We start from the raw sequence: 18490 nt of genomic DNA, 5'->3' as shown, positions 1-18490 counted from the left end.
GAGTGTCCCCTTTATTTTTTTGAGCAGTGTGTATACTGTATAGTTTTATTAGTATTTGGGTCCATACAACTGTTTTGATCCCTTTTTATCCCATTTTTTCATATAGGTGAAGTGACCAAAATAGTATCTATACTATTAATAGAAGTAGAAAGGACCAGATTCTGTCATATTAGATATATCCACCTCCCTCTCCCCATCATCATGTGTGCAACTGACCTAAAATGGAGCTCCATACAGACCCACTAATTGGCAAATTAGGAAAATACTCTAAATTTTAGCTGTTATTTAGGTAAAAGAAATATTGCCAGAGTAAGGAAACTTCAAAATGTCTGTTATATATTTGAAATAAAGGTAAAATAGAATAGACATAAAAATGAGCTTCTTATGGTAATAAATGCAGCACTTTATTATTATTTTTTTCTCTGGTTATATGTCTCATTTCATAAATGCTAAGTATCAAAATGCCACATTTTACATAGAAGAAATAATGAAATATAATGAATGTTTCATAAACAGTAATCTGTGTATTACAGTCACTGTAGGTGATGTTAGACTATGACTATGATTGTTGAACATATTAAACTTGATGTATCATGTATTCAAGGTCACAAAGAAATATTTTATTTTAAAACATGCAACTTATGTGATATAGAAAATTGTATAACTAAATTTAAAGCAGAGGTGTGTAGTACTGATGCTCAACTTGTTCTTGTTCAAAAGTAAAGGCAAGAACTTCAGGTGCTTCTGTAGCTGGTGCAGAATCAGACACGGCTGCTTCTTCTTGATCTGCAAATAATAAACCAGGTATTAATAGGTGTTAATAATATATGAGAATATGCATGATAAATTTTATTTAATTGCTAATAATATATGGAAATGTGCATGATGAATTTAATTAAATTGCTAATAATATATGAAAATGTGAATAAATTTCATTAAATCTGATATACATCTTACGGATTTATTTGATTAAGAATTCTAAAACAATTCATGAAACTCTTGGTGGTTACTCCATATGTCATTTTTTCTGTTGCTCATAAAGTTTAAATATGTACAGTATGTCATATTTTCATCAGTCAAGCCTGAACATACAATTCCATTTTGCTGTGCTAGATATACACATGCTGGGGCTGCTAATTACTTTGACTATTAACAGCAGCATCTAAGCAGTTAACATTTTGCGATTCGAGTCCATTCCGTATACCCCTGCCCATAATTTCTTTTCACATCCTTTTGCGGTAATGTTAGGAGACCATTCATGATCATTTCCCATTATACATTTCTGTAAAATATGAAGTGCCATTTTGTTTACATATGTGATAAAAAAAATTGCAATCTCTTCTGAGCTTGAGTATCTCCTGGTTCTGATGACACATGTCTCTTCCTGATTTCTGTCAGCTGCAGGATTGTTATGAAGACTTTGCATATATTTTAATTACCATCCACATCAGTATTTCCATTGTTGGTAAATTTTAGTGTAGATTGAGATATTGATGCTGAATTAAATCCACACAAGGTCGCCATGACAAAATTAAGATTAAATGCAACCAATAAACTACAAAAGATTGAAATTAAATAGAAATCTGTCAGCTTGGAGATGCTGTGCAATGTATGAGTTGCATGTTCTAGAGAAGAAGTTAGAGGGGTTATCCCATGAACAAAGTACATTTTAATTAATAGATCTTGAAATAATAATAATTTCCACAATTGGATGTGTTTAACAAAAATGTTCCTGTGCTGAGATAATCTTTTAAATGTGCCCCTGCTGTGTACTGTGTAATGGCTGTGTCTGACCATGTACGAAACACGGTCTGATCATGCCACATCTCCTGGGCAGGGGAGGACGCAAAAGAATATACAGACAGTACAGCAGGGGGTCACAGCTGATTCTTTTTGTAAGGCAAAATATTTCTCTGCCTATTTTTACGCAATGTTTTATCTCAAAGAAAGAATCAGCTGTGATCCCCTGCTGTAATGTCTATATACTCTTTTGCTTCCTCCCCTGCCCAGGAGATGTGGTATGATCAGACCGTGTTTCGTACATGGTCAGACACAGCCATTACACAATACACAGCAGGGGCACATTTATAAGATTATCTCAGCACAGGGACATTTTTTTTAAACAAATCCAATTGTGGAACTTATTATTATTCAAAGATCTATTGATTAAACTGTGGATTAAAATTAACTTTGTTCATGGGAAAAGCCCTTTAAGCAGATTTAAACATATGCTTTTGGGAAAGATTTAGTATAATCTTGAATTCATTCATTGAAATACCTGTTCATTTCAGATTTAACAGTCAATAGGGTGGTTCGAATCAGTGACTGACAGCTTTTCTTGTATAAGTATGTATAGAGAGTTAATTGTCATTGATTAGCCCTGCTCCATAAGCTGCTAAGTTTAGAGTATGAGGGTATTTCAATTAATTCCAGGTTTTACCTAATCTTTTCCCATAAAACTATATATTTATCTACTCAACCCCTCCCGTTGGCATATCAGGCACCTTGTGACAAGTTTCCTTTAATGATAGGCTGAAGCTACCATGAATGAGATGCAATGGGAAGAGAGGATTTCTCAAGTTAGACTTCAGTGTTAATTTTATATGTTATAGGAGCCTAATCAGTGTGATTCTAGATACTGAAAATGCAGCAGGTGTCAAAAGTGTTGAGTATGGAGCACAGAGACCTACCAATCAGATTTTTATCGTTAAAAAATCCAAGGAGGTTGCCTCAACTGGACCAACTCTCCAAAGACAGAAGCCAGGTCACTCTAAGGCTTGGCTATCTGCTGATAATGAAATCATTAAAATCATTACCTTTTAGCAAAGAGGAAGTCTCATGTGGTAAATGTCCATCAATATCTTCATGTATGAGAAGAGTCACATCAGCAGTATCTCCTTCAGGCGCAGTTGGCACTGAATCTTCATGGTGCACCAGAAGCTCTTGTTCTTGCCCGTGTTCAATGTGCTCATGTGGTGCATCGGAAAATAACTCAAATTTATTTTCTGCCTCTGTTTCATAATGATGCTCTTCTTGACTTGGATCATGTTGGAGTTCATGGACTGGTTCTTGTTCTGGTTCAGGTTCAGGTTGTGGTTCTGGCTCAGGTTCCTTGACTTCCTTTCTTCTTCCACGACCAGTTCCTTTGGTTTTCCTCTGACGTTTGCTGATAGCCTGCTCTCTAATAATTGGAAATTATTTCTAAAATATGTTGTTTGTTTTTAAACCAAGAAAATCTCAATAAACTATAATGAAACGAATGTTATGGTTACTAATAGAGATGAGTGAACATATTCAAGTGGAATTGAATTTCAATATTCTAAATATACTCATTTGCGAAAAAGTACATTTTTTTGTAATTCACTTCTGCAAGGATTCAGCAATATAGCGGCTGCTGGCTATCATTTTTCTAAACCGTAAAGACATATCAAAAGATTAAAAAAACAAACAATTATTATGCTCCCCATACAGCTTACCTCTCCAGCCCTGGGATTTCAGTACTTGCAGTGGTAATAAGTAGAGGCCCAGAGGACCGGATGGGTGATGACGAAAAGCAGAGGAGCCAGAGAGGTGAGCGGTAAGGTGAGTATAAGTATTTTTTTTATTTTTCATATCTTATGTTTAGTATCTGAAGAGAGCTCAGAGCACAATAAGGAACATTCAATTAGTGGAGAATAACTTCTCTGCGACTGAATTTTTTGGGGGAAAATCCGCAGGAATAGAAAATTCGAATTTTGCCTCATTCGCTCATCTCTAGTTACTACTTTATCTATTCTTAGACAATGTACTGTAATTTAAGTTTAACAAACTAGCCTGTAAGAATGGGAGCAGGTATGATACCTTATAGTTTTATAGGGGTGGGAACTTTTATTCAATCATAATGAAATGATACACTGGAATCTAAAGATATTACCCAATATACAACACAGAGGAAAATACTATGCAGGCCAAAGGAGTCCAGTACACACTGCAGAGGTTAATATTAAGATTGATTCTTCCATCAGCAGGATTTTACTACTAATATGTGTATTTAATAAATCTGTCATCACAACTGCCATGTGAATGGAGCTGTATAGGGAATGGAGTGCGCAAAACATAGGGTGATACTGTAATGGAGGAGAATGTAAAAGCAAAAGGCTGCACACATCTGAGTGAATTGTGTAAGACACATACTCCAGAATAAACATATTGTCAAGCGTCTGCTGTCCAGTGGTTGGAGGATGAAATCCTCCAGGATATTTGACCAGAATGGACTAAATATGATGATGTGAGCTGTGCTGCTGAAATAAGGATCCTTTGCAAATAGTTGAATAAAGAATTTTATTCCATGACGCATTTCGACGCCAGACTGGCATCTTTTTCAAATGAAAACCAATCATACATCACACAGTAAGACAATGTGTGTTAAAAAGCCTAAAAAGCAGGATAGGAAGTATTTCTGCGCTCTCCGGAATACAACACAATTATTGGTAATAGAATTATAGGTTTATTGTCAACGCTATACATCATGTATAGTTGTCCTAAGGGAGGAGTCAGTGGACTCTGAAATGCTTTGACAATAAACTTGCAATTCTATTACCAATAATCGTGTTGTGTTCTGGAGAGCGCAGAAATACTTCCTATCCTGCTATTTAAATCTACTGTTTCTTGGAAGCTGCTGTATCTGGTATTCAGGCTCTATAAGTGTTGTGTCTCACACAACCACGCAAGGTGAGCGGTTCTACTTATAAATACCAACCCTTTAACGACAATAAGACCCTATTGCGCTCTTGTATATCTTTACAAAAAGCCTAAAAAGGGCACTAAGGTTGACTGGAAATGCCAACAAAAGAATTTGAAAAAAAGAATTTGATCTTTTAAGCTACTCAGTAGTTCCACACTCTCCCCATCTGTTTTCACTTCATTTTTTATTTTTCCTTCACCTGGGTTCTAGCCCTGGCTTTTCCTAAATTCATTCCTACAATAATTCAACGCATTTAATTATCTGGTTCATTTGGTAATCTCCCCTTTTTTTCCACACAGGACATCCCTTCCTTTCTTTTTGTATTGTCACTTGTTTTTTGTTCCTGAGAATCTCTTCCATGCTATGAATTTCCTTCCCACCTCCCCTCTCTTGGCACCCCCAGTTTCATCCCACTCTCCCCCTTTTCAAATTCTTTTATGGGCATTCCAAGTCAACCTTTGCTGCTGTTTTAGGCTTTTTAAGCCACATAGTCTTACCGTGTGATGTATTGGTTTTCACTTGAACAAAACTTGAACAAAATGCCGGACAGGCATCGAAATATGTCTTGGAATAAAAACCTTAATTTAACCATCGTCAACGGATTCTTATTTCAGCAGCGCAGCCCACATAATCGTGTTTTGTCCACTCTGGTCATTACTCCTGCCCTGGCAGTTTTAAGCCCCCATCACACTAAGCGAGATCGCTAGCGAGATCGCTGCTGAGTCACAAGTTTTGTGATGCAACAGCGACCTCAGCAGCGATCTCGTTACGTTTGACACTTAGCAGCGACCAGGCCCCTGCTGTGAGATCGCTGGTCGTGTCGGAATGGTCTGGACATTTCTTTGATCGTTGAGGTCCCGCTGGGTAGCATGTATCGGTGTGTTTGACACCTTACCAACGACCTTGTTAACGACCCAGACACAGAAACACATAGGCGTGCATCGTTATACAGATCGTTACGGGTCGCCCCATCGTTGCTGTGTCGTTGGGAAGATCTGACTGTTTGACATCTCACCAGCGACCACATAGCGACGCAGCAACGATCCCTGACAGGTCGTATCGTTGTCGGGATCGCTGTAGCGTCGCTTAGTGTGACGGGGCCTTTAGTAAAACATTGTATTTCCCATGTTATTCTCCCTGAAAGTTTATGAATAAATTAACAACTTGGTGTTACCAGTTGGAGTGTGTCCCTACACAGTTTGGTAATGTCAGAACTGATTGGACAGTTAAGGGACAACTCCCCACTGGAAACATCAAGTTATCAATTTATTTATAATTTCTGGCAGATCCTGATGATCTATGTCTTACATCAGGGGTGGGGAATCTTTTTTCTACCAAGGGCCATTTGTATATTTATACCATCCTTCAGCTGCCGTAAAAATCGCATGCTAACTCCGCCCACAAAGTACATCCTGATGCTGGCAATGGTGTTAGGACATAATCTTTCATTGCAGGCAACTCAATGTTCAGCAGTGAATGCTGCATGCGCGTTCTCCCACAGCAAGAAAAAATTAAAGGGCCAGCGGCTGTCAAAATACAGCTGCTGGCCCAAGCACTGCAGTCTCCAGAATCTGCCTGGGGGATAAAAGGTCTTTGAGGGTCGTAAACGGCCCCCCGGGCCTGAGGTCCCACACCCCTGTCTTATATGGTTAGCCAGTCATCTGTTAATTCATGTATGGTAAGAGATCAGCCACTTCCCCCAAGACTGCCCTCTGGGACTCAGTTCTTATCTGTGCCAGCTTTAGTCTGAAAAGGGCGGCTGAGATGAGACAAGTACCTTTATGATCTCTTTACTATTATGAAAAAGTAAAGGGTTTTTTTGAGGCTTCAAATTTTATCTATAAAGACTTGTAATTTCTATTTCTATGTACAGTACATGCCTAATTTATGTATTAGGCTATGTGCCCACGATGCAGAAATGCTCCGGATTTTTCCTGAGCGTTTCTGCATCTTCCTGGCAGAAAAAAACGCATGCGGATTGTACATGCGGATTGTACATGCGGATTGTACATGCGTTTTTCCTGCCAGGGACATGCGGATGTGAAGCGTTCTTCACTTGCATTTCCACATGCGGGTTGACAAGCGCTTTCCAAGCGATTTTAGCATCACTTGGAAAGTGCTTGTCAACTTGGTCACACTATATAAATCCATGCAAACAGCATGGATTTATATAGTGTGACCCGAGAGAATGTCAAAAAATAAAAAATAAATCTATACTTACCTTCCAATGGCCCCCAGAATCTTGCTTCGCTCGGTGCTGACTGCCGGCAGATCGCGGTACACTGAAGGACCTGCCGACGTCAGCATTGCGTGACCCGTCACATGACTATGACATCAGCGCAGGTCCTTCAGTCCATCGTGATCTGCCGGCAAGGGAGGAGGAGCGCACCGCGGGCCGCCAGAAGGTAAGTATATATTTATTTTTTATTTTATTCTTCTTTTTTTTTTACAGGTTCTATGGTACCCGGGTCTGGAGGAGAGTCTCCTCTTCTCTAGACCTGGGTACCATCCGCACATTAGAACGCATGGAATGCGCATCTACATATGCAGTGATGCGTAATCCATGCATTCTAATGCAAGTCAATGGCGGCGAAAATGCAGCACTAGCATTAAGTACCAAGGTTTTCCCCTGAAACTTTACCCCAAAACCCACTGATAAGTGTCTTTTGCTTGAGTCTCTTCTTTCTTCCTTTTCAGCATTTCTCGATCTCTTAAACGTCTTGTTGTAGTCACTGAAAAAGAAGCAGAAACAATTTTTTTTTTTTAATAACAATAATGAAAACTGAAAACAATTTGAAGGCTATAGCTGCATAGCAGATTTTACTGGGTTTTTATAGTGCTCTGTAGATCTGTACCATTTGCTTAATAACAACTGTGCTAGGTATTGCAGCATGGATCCTTTAATTTCAGTCCTACAATATAGTGATCTCCAGCTACAAATGTGGCACTTAGGGAATGCTTGAGTATGCATACAGACAGAGCTCGGACTGGCCCACAGGTGAACAGGTAAATTCTAGTGATAAGCGAGCAATAAAATGCTCGGGTGCTCATTGTTCGAGTCAAGCAAATTGGAATGCTCGAGTGCTCGGTCCGAGTAACAAGCCTAATGTAAGTCTATGAGAAACTAAAGCATTTTTCCTGTGGCTCCCCCCCCGGCGGTCTGCAGAGGGCCTAAAAATTGCCCAAATCGATGGGAACAGTGCTCAAATGACATGGGAACAGCATGGGGAAGCATTTCTGACTCCCAGTTTACTGCTGTCAACAACGTTATCAGAGGTATTACGCCACTTTTACGGACTCACAATAAAACATACAAAAACAAATCCAAAATGGATTTTCATGGGAAATACATGTATGTTAAGGAAGATCCTTTCCAGGGTAATGACTTGTATATAAGGCAAAATAGATAACCAAAAACAAAAATGCTCCTCCACACCTTGGGCACACTTAGCGTTTTTGATGCGTTTTTGCACTTTTGCATTGCTTTCAACCAAGACAAATGCATTCACCGGGAAATGTCATTTTAACATTTTACAACCTTATCTGGGCATGTGGTGTGTGACACATCATCAGACACATCCTGTTTCATTTATGATGGAGGGACTCTGAAAGTCACAAAGACTATTTTTATAGGGCCATCAGGCGGCCCTTACTATTCTTAAAGGGCCAGCAGTCGGCTATGCTTTGTTGTTCCCGTTATTAACGAGTGGGTCTCCTATACTGTTATTGCGTATGCAGTGACTGCAAGAGCTGCCAAAAATTTGGACCCAACCCAATACTCCTTTGAAGAGACATAGAGGAGGGTCTGAGTAAAATAAATGTTCACATTATAAAGGATCGGGTCTCCTATAGTGATAATGTCCATGCTGTGACTGCAAGGGCTGCCAAAATTTGGGAAAAACCCCACTAACAATTTAAAGACACATGGAGCTGGGCCACAATAACAACATGTTCCCATTGGAAAGGAGAGGGTCTGCTATACAGTTTTGGGGTATGCAGTGAGTCCAACGGCTGCCAAAATTTAGAAAAAACCCCACTAACAATTTAAAGACACATAGAGGTGGGCCTCAGTAACGACATATCCCCATTAGAAAGGAGAGGGTCTCCCATACTGTTTGCCTATGCAGTGACTGCAATGGCTGTCAAAAATTTGGAGGCACTCTAATGCCCCTTACAAGAGACGTAGAGGTCGGAGGGCCTCCTGAAAACAATGTTCCCATTATTAGGAAGTGTGTCTCCCATACTGTTTGCCTATGCAATGAAGCAACGGCTGCCAAAAATTTGGAGGAACTCCAATGCCCCTTGCAAGAGACGTAGAGGTCGGAGGGCCTCCTGAAAACAATGTTCCCATTATTACGAAGTGGGTCTCCCATACGGTTTACCTATGCAGTGAAGCAACGGCTGCCAAAAATTTGGAGGAACTCCAATGCCCCTTACAAGAGACGTAGAGGTCGGAGGGCCTCCTGAAAACAATGTTCCCATTATTAGGAAGTGTGTCTCCCATACTGTTTGCCTATGCAAAGAAGCAACGGCTGCCAAAAATTTGGAGGAACTCCAATACCCCTTGAAAGAGACGTAGATATGTTGACATGGTACATATGGTGGGGATATGGTGGTGGAGGAGGAGGATGCGGAGAAGGAGGAGGACAAGAGCAAATAGACAAAATCAGGAAGTGTATACCCATGTCAGGGTGTGAAGACAGAGGTGCATGAGAATAGAGTTAGGCCTCCCCAAAAAAATACACTGTATTTGAGTTTATGTTACGCTGCTATCATTCGGTGGTGTTGAGAAGTCTGGCCCAATCCAGCCCTTGTTCATTTTTATAAGAGTTAGCCTGTCAGCTTTTTCAGTTGACAGGCGGATGCGCCTATCGGTTATAATTCCACTAGCGGCACTAAAAACCCGCTCTGACAAAACGCTAGCGGCAGGGCAGGCCAGGACCTCCAAGGCATAGAGAGCCAGTTCATGCCACGTGTCCAGCTTGGATACCCAATAATTATAAGGCACAGAGGAATCACGGAGAATGTTGGTACGGTCGGCAAGTTACTCCCTCAGCATCTTCCGCAACTTTTCCCTCCTTGGGAGAGTACCCCGCGCATCAGGGCTTGTGCGATGGGAGGGTCTGAGAAAACTGTCCCAGAACTTTGACAGTGTTCCTCTGCCTCTGCTCGATCGCATTTGTGTCTCTCTCACCTGTACTCCTTGGTTGTCCAACGAACTGTGACCTCTGCCGCCAGCGTTTTGAGATGGGAATTTTTTTAATAATTCCGCAACAAGGACCTTCTCGTACTGCACCATTTTATTAGGCAAGACTTCCGTGTCCTCACCAAGAGGACAACTGGCCATGCTCTCCTCCTCATCTTCCTCCTCCATCTCCCTGTCCTCAGGCCATCCACGCTGAACAGACGGTATGACAGTTGTGCAGGTAGTACCGTCTATAGCACACAAAATTAGCTCCTGTTCTTCCTACTCCTCTTCCTCATTGTCACCCAATCCACGTTGGGATGAGATGAGGCTGGGTTGTGTGGAATCACCCTGTATGGTTCCTTGCTCCATCTCATCATGCTCCGCCTGCAATGCATCCTCTTTAATTGTGAGCAGAGAGCGTTTCAGAAAATAGAGAAGCCGGATGGTGACTCTAATTATGGCGTCACCATCTTGGTGGAGTCCTCAAAGTTTTGAAGGATGGTACATATGTCTGACATCCATGTCTACTCCTGAGGTTTTATGTGTGGAGTCTGTGCTGAATACCGACGGCCTTGTTGATGCTGGTAGTCAACAACTGCCCTCTTCTGTTCACAAATCCTTCCCAACATCTGCAATGTAGAGTTCCAACGTGTGGGGACATCGCAGATCAGTCGGTGAGCTGGAAGCTGCAAACGCTGCTGAAACAGGGCAAGGGCGGCGGAAGCTGTAGCTGACTTTATAAAATGGGCACACAGGCGGCGTACTTTGACAAGCAGATCCGACAGATCCGGGTAGGTTTTGAGAAACCGCTAAACCACGAGGTTAAGCACATAGACCAGGCATGGTACATGTGTGAGCTCATCTTGCCTCAGAGCCGCCACCAGGTTCCGGCCATTGTCACACACGACCATGCCTGGCTGTAGGGTCAGCAGTGTCAGCCACAGATCTGCCTGCTCTTTCAGAGCTGTCCACAACTCTTCAGCATTGTGCGGTTTGTCACCTAAGCATATTAGCTTCAGCACAGCCTGTTGCTGCTTGGCAGAGGCAGTGCTGCAGTGCTTCCAGCATACACTACTCTCCTCCAGCTGCATATAGAAACCCTGCTAATCTTATTAACATTCAGTGCATGCCCTCTCCTATTGCTTTCCACTGTGTTCTCTGGAATGCACAGTCTATGTGTAACAAACTAAATTACATTTACGATTTTTTCATCTCTAATTCCTTTAACCTTCTGGCTATTACAGAAACCTGGATCCAGCAGTCAGACACCACCGCCGCTGCTTCTCTCTCGTTTGATAGGCTGAAATTTTCGCATACCGCCGGACCTGAGAATAGACAGGGTGGAGATGTTGGTTTGCTCCTTTCACCACAATGTGCTTTCCAGGTCATCACCCCGGTTCCCTCACTTATGTTTCCTTCCTTTGAAGTCTACACCATCAGACTCTTCAAACCCTGCGAGTGGCGGTTGTAATCGCCTTCCAGGCTCCTCCCATCAGTTCCTGGATCACTTTGCCACCTGGCTTCCTCACTTTCTATCCTGTGACATCCCCACCCTCATCATGGGAGACTTTAACCTCCCCATTGATGATCCCCTCTCCCAATCTTCTTCTAATCTACTTTCTCTAAACTTCTCATTCGACCTCTCACAGTTTACAAATTCTCGTCATGAAGACGGGAATACTCTGGACCTAGTTTTCTCCCGTCTCTGCTCGCTGCATGACTTTACTAACTCCCCTCTCCCACTCTCGGACCACAACCTTCTTTCCTTCTCTGTCAAGAACTGTCTCCTCACCCGGGACTCCTCCTCTTATCACACTTATAGGAATACACATACCATTAATACCCAGCAGCTTATGGACAATCTCCACACATCTCTAGCCCCCCATCTCCTCCCTCTCCTGTCCAGACTTGGCATTGTCACACTACAATAATACACTACAGAGTGCCCTAGATGAAGCAGCACCTTCTACACACAGAAAGACCCGACACGGACAACGGCAGCCCTGCCACACAATGCAAACATGTTTTCTTCAGAGTTGCTTAAGGTGTGCTGAGCATCAGTGGAGAAAATCTCTTTTAGTATAGGATTTCATCCACTATAAATTCATGCTCAAAACCTATAACTCTGCCCTTCATCTTGCCAAACAATCCTACTTCACCACCCTCATCACTTCACTATCCAACAATCCAAAACGACTTTTTGAAACCTTAAAATCCCTCCTGAGCCCTTAAGCACAGGCCCCCATCACCAACCTCAGCGGTGAGGATCTGGCCACTTATTTTCTAGAAAAAATCAACCACTTTTAGTGGCCAGTGTCAGGCTGCTGCTGCAAAGGCAAATAAAATAATGGGATGCATTAAAAGAGGCATAGATGCTCATGAGGAGAACATAATTTTACCTCTATACAAGTCATTAGTGCGACCACACTTAGAATACTGTGTACAGTTCTGGTCTCCGGTGTATAAGAAAGACAAAGCTGAACTAGAGCGGGTGCAGAGAAGAGCGACCAAGGTTATTAGAGGACTGGGGGGTCTGCAATACCAAGACAGGTTATTACACTTGGGGTTATTTACTGTGGAAAAAAGAAGGCTTAGGGGTGATCTTATTACTATGTACAAGTATATGAGGGGACAGTACAAAGACCTTTCTACTGATCTTTTTACTCTGAGGCCTGAGACTGGGACAAGGGGGCATCTTCTACGTCTGGAGGAAAGAAGGTTTAAACATAATCACAGACGGGGATTCTTTACTGTAAGAGCAGTGAGACTATGGAACTCTCTGCCGCATGATGTTGTAATGAGTGATTCACTGTTAAAATTTAAGAAGGGCATGGATGCCTTTCTTGAAAAGTATAATATTACAGGTTATAAATACTAGATTCCTTGATAGGGCGTTTATCCAGGGAACTAGTCTGATTGTCGTATGGAGTCGGGAAGGAATTTTTTTCCCCAATGTGGAGCTTAGTGTTTGCCACATGGGGTTTTTTTGCCTTCCTCTGGATCAACAAGTTAGGCTATGGGTTGAACTAGATGGACTTAGTCTTCCTTCAACCTTAAAAACTATGTTACTATGTTACATCCATCAGGATATCTCAGCCCAATCTCCTCAGTGCCTGGATCCCCTTCCCTGCCGCACTTCAAGCTCACTAGCCATCTTTGAGCCTGTTACAGAAGAAGAAGTTACACAGCTCCTCATTTCTTCTCGTCCTACATCCTGCAACAGTGACCCCATTCCTTAACATCTCCTGCAGTCTCTCTCACAGGTGGTCACCACTCACCTGACTAAAATATTTAACCACTCTCTTTCTTCAGGTATCTTTTTCTCCTCATTTAAACATGCCATCATAACCCCTTTACTTAAAAAGCCATCCCTTGACCAGAACTGCACTGCTAACTACAGACCTGTCTCTAACCTTTCTTTCATCTCTAAACTCCTGGAACGCTTGGTCCACTCCCATCTAATCCGCTATCTCTCAGATAACTCTCTTCTCGACCCTCTACAATCTGGTTTCCGCTCTTTACACTCCACTGAAACTGTCCTCACTAAAGTCTCTAATGATCTACTAACAGCTAAATCCAAAGGTCACTGCTCCCTACTGATTCTCCTAGATCTCTCTGCCACATTCGACACTGTGGATCACCAGCTCCTCCTCACTATGCTCCGCTCTATAGGCCTCAAGGAAACCGTTCTCTACTGGTTCTCCTCCTACCTCTCTGACCGCTCCTTCACTGTATCTTTTGCCGACTCCTCTTCCTCTCCAGTCGTCACCTTACTATCGGGGTTCCACAGGGCTCAGTACTAGGCCTCCTCCTCTTCTCTCTATACACTGCCCCTATTGGACAAGCAACCAGCAGATTTGGGTTCTCTATGCTGACGACACCCTATTATACACTTCTTCCCCTGACATCACCCCTACCCTAATACAAAATTCCAAGGATTGTCGGTCTGCTGTCTCTAACATCATGTCCTCCCTCTATCTTAAGCTGAATCTCCCCAAAACTGAACTTCTTGTGTTTCTCCCCTCTACTAACCTAACTCTACCTAACATCAAAATTACCTTGGAGGGTGAAACCATAACTCCCAAACAGCACGCACGCTGCCTTGGGGTCATATTCGAATTAGACACAAACCTTTCCTTTACTCCCTATATCCGATCACTCACTCGCTCTTGTCACCTACATCTTAAAAACGTCTCCAGAATCCGACCTTTTCTCACCTTTGAAACTGCTAAAACTCTTACTGTCGCTCTTATTCACTCTCGTCTGGACTACTGCAACTCTCTTCTGATTGGTCTCCCTCTTTCTCCTTTCCAATCCATCCTGAATGCGTCAGCCAGGGTCGTATTTCTGTTCAGCCGCTTCACCGATGCCTCCATCTTGTGCCAGTCATTACACTGGTTGCCCATTCGCTACAGAGTCCAATATAAACTCATCGCTCTCACTCACAAAGCTCTCCACAGTTCTTCACCGCCTTATATCTCCTCTCTCATCTCTGTCTATCTCCCTACACGTGCCCTCCGTTCTACAAATGACCTAAGACTAACATCCCCCATAATCCGTCCCTCGCACCTCTGTCTCTAAGACTTCTCTCGTGCTGCACCAGTTCTCTGAAATGCTCTACCCAAGGCGATCTGACTGATGCCTAGCCCCCATGTCTTCAAGCGCTCTTTAAAAACCCATCTTTTTAAACAAGCCTGACACCTCAACTACTCAGTAAACTAACTTTCCCCTGTCCCCTCCTTCTAAATATTATTCAGAATCTGCACCCTACTATTCTTCTGTCTCCACACCCTCCATGCACACGATAACTGCACTCGATACTTGATTATTGCACTTAAACATAGTGGCTGATGACCGGATCATGCAACTTTATATGAAAATCCCTATTTATTATAATTGCCAGACCTGAAATAACAAGCACTTTTCACCTATTGTGTCCACCGATTGTGTCCCACCATTTCCTTGTAGAATGTAAGCTTGCGAGCAGGGACTTCACTCCTAATTTAACTGTTTAAACTGCCTTAAATTGTATTGAATTTATTGTCTGTACATGTCCCCACTTAATTGTAAAGTGCTGCGGAATATGTTGGCGCTATATAAATAAAAATTATTATTAATTATTATTATTCCAGCTTGCGACTGATGTGGTCATTTCGGAGATGGAGGCTGAAGAGGAGGAGGTGGTGCAGGAGCTGTAGAATGTGGGGGCATCTCTGATTTACCCAAGGCCCGCAATCCTCGGCGTCAGGAGGACGTGTTCCATCCCAAGGTCCAACTGGGTCCCGGCTTCCACTATATTAACCCAGTGTGCCGTCAGCGAAATGTACCATCCCTGCCCACAAGCACTTGTCTACGTGTCCGTGGTTAGGTGGACTTTCCAAGTAACTGCGTTGTTGAGGGCACATCTAATGTTGTGGGACACGTGCTCGTGTAATGCGGGGACAGCACACCGGGAGAAATAGTGGCAGCTGGGGACCGAGTACCGAGGGACGGCCGCCACCATCAGGTTGCAGAAAGCTTTGTCTCCACGAGCCTAAAAGGCAACATTTCGAGCACAAGCATTCGCATAGTGTGTGAATTTAGTTGTGTGGCATGTGTGGCGTTGGCTGCGTATTTGCGTTTGCGTTCCAAGGACAGGGGTAGCGACAACTGAACACAGCGCTGGGACAAGGACGTGGACGTGCTTGCTGATGATGCTAGTTGAGAGTGTTCAATGACAGGTGCAGGGTGGGAGGCATCTTGGTATGCGAAATGGACAGGGGATTGGCGTGCACGCACTACAGCAGAACAAGCAGTGTTGTCAACCGCAGACACTGTTGCTGGACCCTGGGGTTCGGCCCACTTAGTCGGGTGCTTTGCTGCCATGTGCCTGATCATGCTGATGCTGGCCTGGCAGGTGGTGCAAATTGCCCTTTTAGGGTTATCTGCCAAGTCTTTAAAAAATAACCAGGCTCGGGAAGACCTAAAAGTTGTACTGGCAACTTCCGTCGTGTTGGCGTTACGAGGAACACTTTCCCACCTTGTGTCTGCGGCCACCACACTTCTTCTTCCTGCCTGTTGTGGTGCTACGCCTCCCTCCCCCTGTGTGCTGCTGTTTTTGCTCTGAATGTCTCCCTGCCAGGTTGGGGCAGTTACTATATCATCCACCACCTCGTCTTCCACTTCCGCACCCTGGTCCTCCTCCTGACTTTATGACAATTGTTTCTCATCATCATCCACATCTTGCGACAGTAATTGCACTTTCTCACCGTCGCCTTTGTGTGACCGTGGCTGCTCCAATATTTGGGCATCGATACACACGTTCTCCTCTTGACTCGCTTGATACTGGCCAGACGAGAGGCCCGAATCTACAAATGGAAAAGTGAACAGCTCTTCTGAGTGTCCAAGTGTGGGATCAGTTGTCTCCGGGCACTCAGCATGGTGGGAGGAAGGAGGATCAGGGTGAGGAATATGCGGTCCAGACTCACGGCTACTGAGACTTGACTGTGTGGAAGACAGGGTTGTGGTGGTGGCAAAGGGACTGGAAGCATTATCTGTTATCCAACCAACAACCTTTTGACACTGCTCTGGGTTCAATAGTAGTGTACTGTGGTCCCCTAGTAATTGGGACAGGAAGGTCTAGCGACAAGATGTGGGTGTTTGTTGTGGCACAATTTCAGCTTGCCCACGTCCTCGGCCTCTGCATGCAGTCTACTTCCCCGTCCCTTGCCCATTTTTAATGGAGGACAATATTTTCCACGTTCACGAGAAATGGCTGATTTTGGAACACAGTTATATTTGATACGTCTGACAGAGAACCACAATTTTAAATAGCAGGCCTGTAATTTACTAATATTATTCCACAAAGAGACCTAGTGTGAATAGCTTGACCGACACACTGCAACAAAATGAAAATGGAAGAAATGGCTGATTTTGGAACTGTCTTATAGGTGATATATCTGCCAGAGAACCACGGTTTTAAATAACAGGCCTGTAATTTACTAATACTATTCTTCACAGACACCTAGTGTGAATAGCTTGACTGACACACTGCAACAGAATGGAAAAGGAGGCCAATATTTTCCACGTTAAGTTTAAATTTCTGGATTTTTATCACTGAAATATTGAACAGATCTAGCTTTATTCTGCAGTGAGAACAAGCAAATGGAGCAGAAAAATGGTGTACTCTGGATTGCTTTTTAAACAAATAACCAGGATTAAGATAAAAAAAAATTTGCCCTGACCCCTGATATCTGGGGCTATATATACAAATATCAGTAATTATTACAGCAGCAGCAGACAGGATGTTCAATGGACCCTCTTGTGCTGTATCATACACTGCAGTCTGCCACATACATTGCCTGCCTGCCTAGCACTGATTATATGCAGCTAGATTAATCCTCAGAAAGACTGTTAGTTCAGATGGATATATATATATGTTATGGAATACCTATACTAGCAGGACGTTCAATGGACCCTCTTGCACTATATGCACTGCAATCTGCCACATACACTACCTGCCTGCCTAACTCCTGCTATCACCACTGAATATATGGAGCTGGATTAGTCCTCAGAAGGACTGTTAGTTCAGATGGATATAGATATACAGTGCCTACAAGTAGTATTCAACCCCCTGCAGATTTAGCTGGTTTGATAAGATGCAAATAAGTTAGAGCCTTCAAACTGCAAACGAAAGTAGGTTTTATGAACAGAAGCATAAATCTTACGAACCAAAAAGTTATGTTGCTCAGTTGAATTTTATTAAATTTTAAACATAAAAGTGTGGGTCAATTATTATACAACCCCTATGTTTAATATTTTGTGGAATAACCCTTGTTTGCAATAACAGCTAATAATCGTCTTTTATAAGACCTGATCAGGCCGGCACAGGTCTGTGGAGTTATCTTGGCCCACTCCTCCATGCAGATCTTCTCCAAGTTATTTAGGTTCTTTGGGTGTCTCATGTGGACTTTATTCTTGAGCTCCTTCCACAAGTTTTCAATTGGGTTAAGGTCAGGAGACTGACTAGGCCACTCCAACACCTTGACTTTTTCCCTCTTAAACCAGGCAATGGTTTAATTGACTGTGTGCTTTGGGTCGTTGTCTTGTTGGAAGATGAAATTACGACCCATCTTAAGATCCTTGATGGAGGAGCGGAGGTTCTTGGCCAAAATCTCCAGGTAGGCCGTGCTATCCATCTTCCCATGGATGCGGACCAGATGGCCAGGCCCCTTGGCTGAGAAACAGCCCCACAGCATGATGCTGCCACCACCATGCTTGACTGTAGGGATGGTATTCTTGGGGTCGTATGCAGTGCCATCCAGTCTCCAAACGTCACGTGTGTGGTTGGCACCAAAGATCTCGATCTTGGTCTCATCAGACCATAGAACCTTGAACCAGTCTGTCTCAGAGTCCTCCAAGTGATCATGAGCAAACTGTAGACGAGCCTTGACATGATGCTTTGATAGTAAAGGTACCTTACGGGCTCGTGTGGAACGGAGACCATTGCGGTGGAGTACGTTACTTATGGTATTGACTGAAACCAATGTCCCCACTGCCATGAGATCTTCCCGGAGCTCCTTCCTTGTTGTCCTTGGGTT

General features: G+C 43.1%; 1 protein-coding gene across 5 annotated transcripts in view; it reads right to left on the bottom strand.

Moving 5' to 3' along the window:
• Positions 1–403: 403 nt before the first annotated feature.
• Positions 404–18490, bottom strand: part of HEMGN (hemogen) — a 30257-nt gene continuing 12170 nt past the window's right edge. The window contains exons 3-5 of one of the 5 annotated variants that reach the window (XM_073664324.1): positions 7365–7455; positions 2817–3181; positions 404–786 (exon numbers count right to left, since the gene is read on the bottom strand). In XM_073664324.1, coding sequence (XP_073520425.1) covers positions 671–786; positions 2817–3181; positions 7365–7423 — 540 coding nt within the window. In that variant the 5' untranslated portion in view covers positions 7424–7455 and the 3' untranslated portion in view covers positions 404–670. Of the gene's footprint in view, positions 787–2816; positions 3182–7364; positions 7456–18490 lie in introns of those variants that run through there. The other 4 variants (XM_073664373.1, XM_073664242.1, XM_073664272.1 and 1 more) reach the window with 4 other exon arrangements.

Source organism: Phyllobates terribilis, unplaced genomic scaffold, assembly GCF_046119375.1.
Source record: "Phyllobates terribilis strain yellow unplaced genomic scaffold, ASM4611937v1 Scaffold_1__5_contigs__length_1240528914, whole genome shotgun sequence".
NCBI lineage: Eukaryota > Metazoa > Chordata > Amphibia > Anura > Dendrobatidae > Phyllobates > Phyllobates terribilis.
The sequence above is the reverse complement of the archived record's forward strand: the minus strand, read 5'-3'. Positions and strand labels throughout refer to the sequence as shown.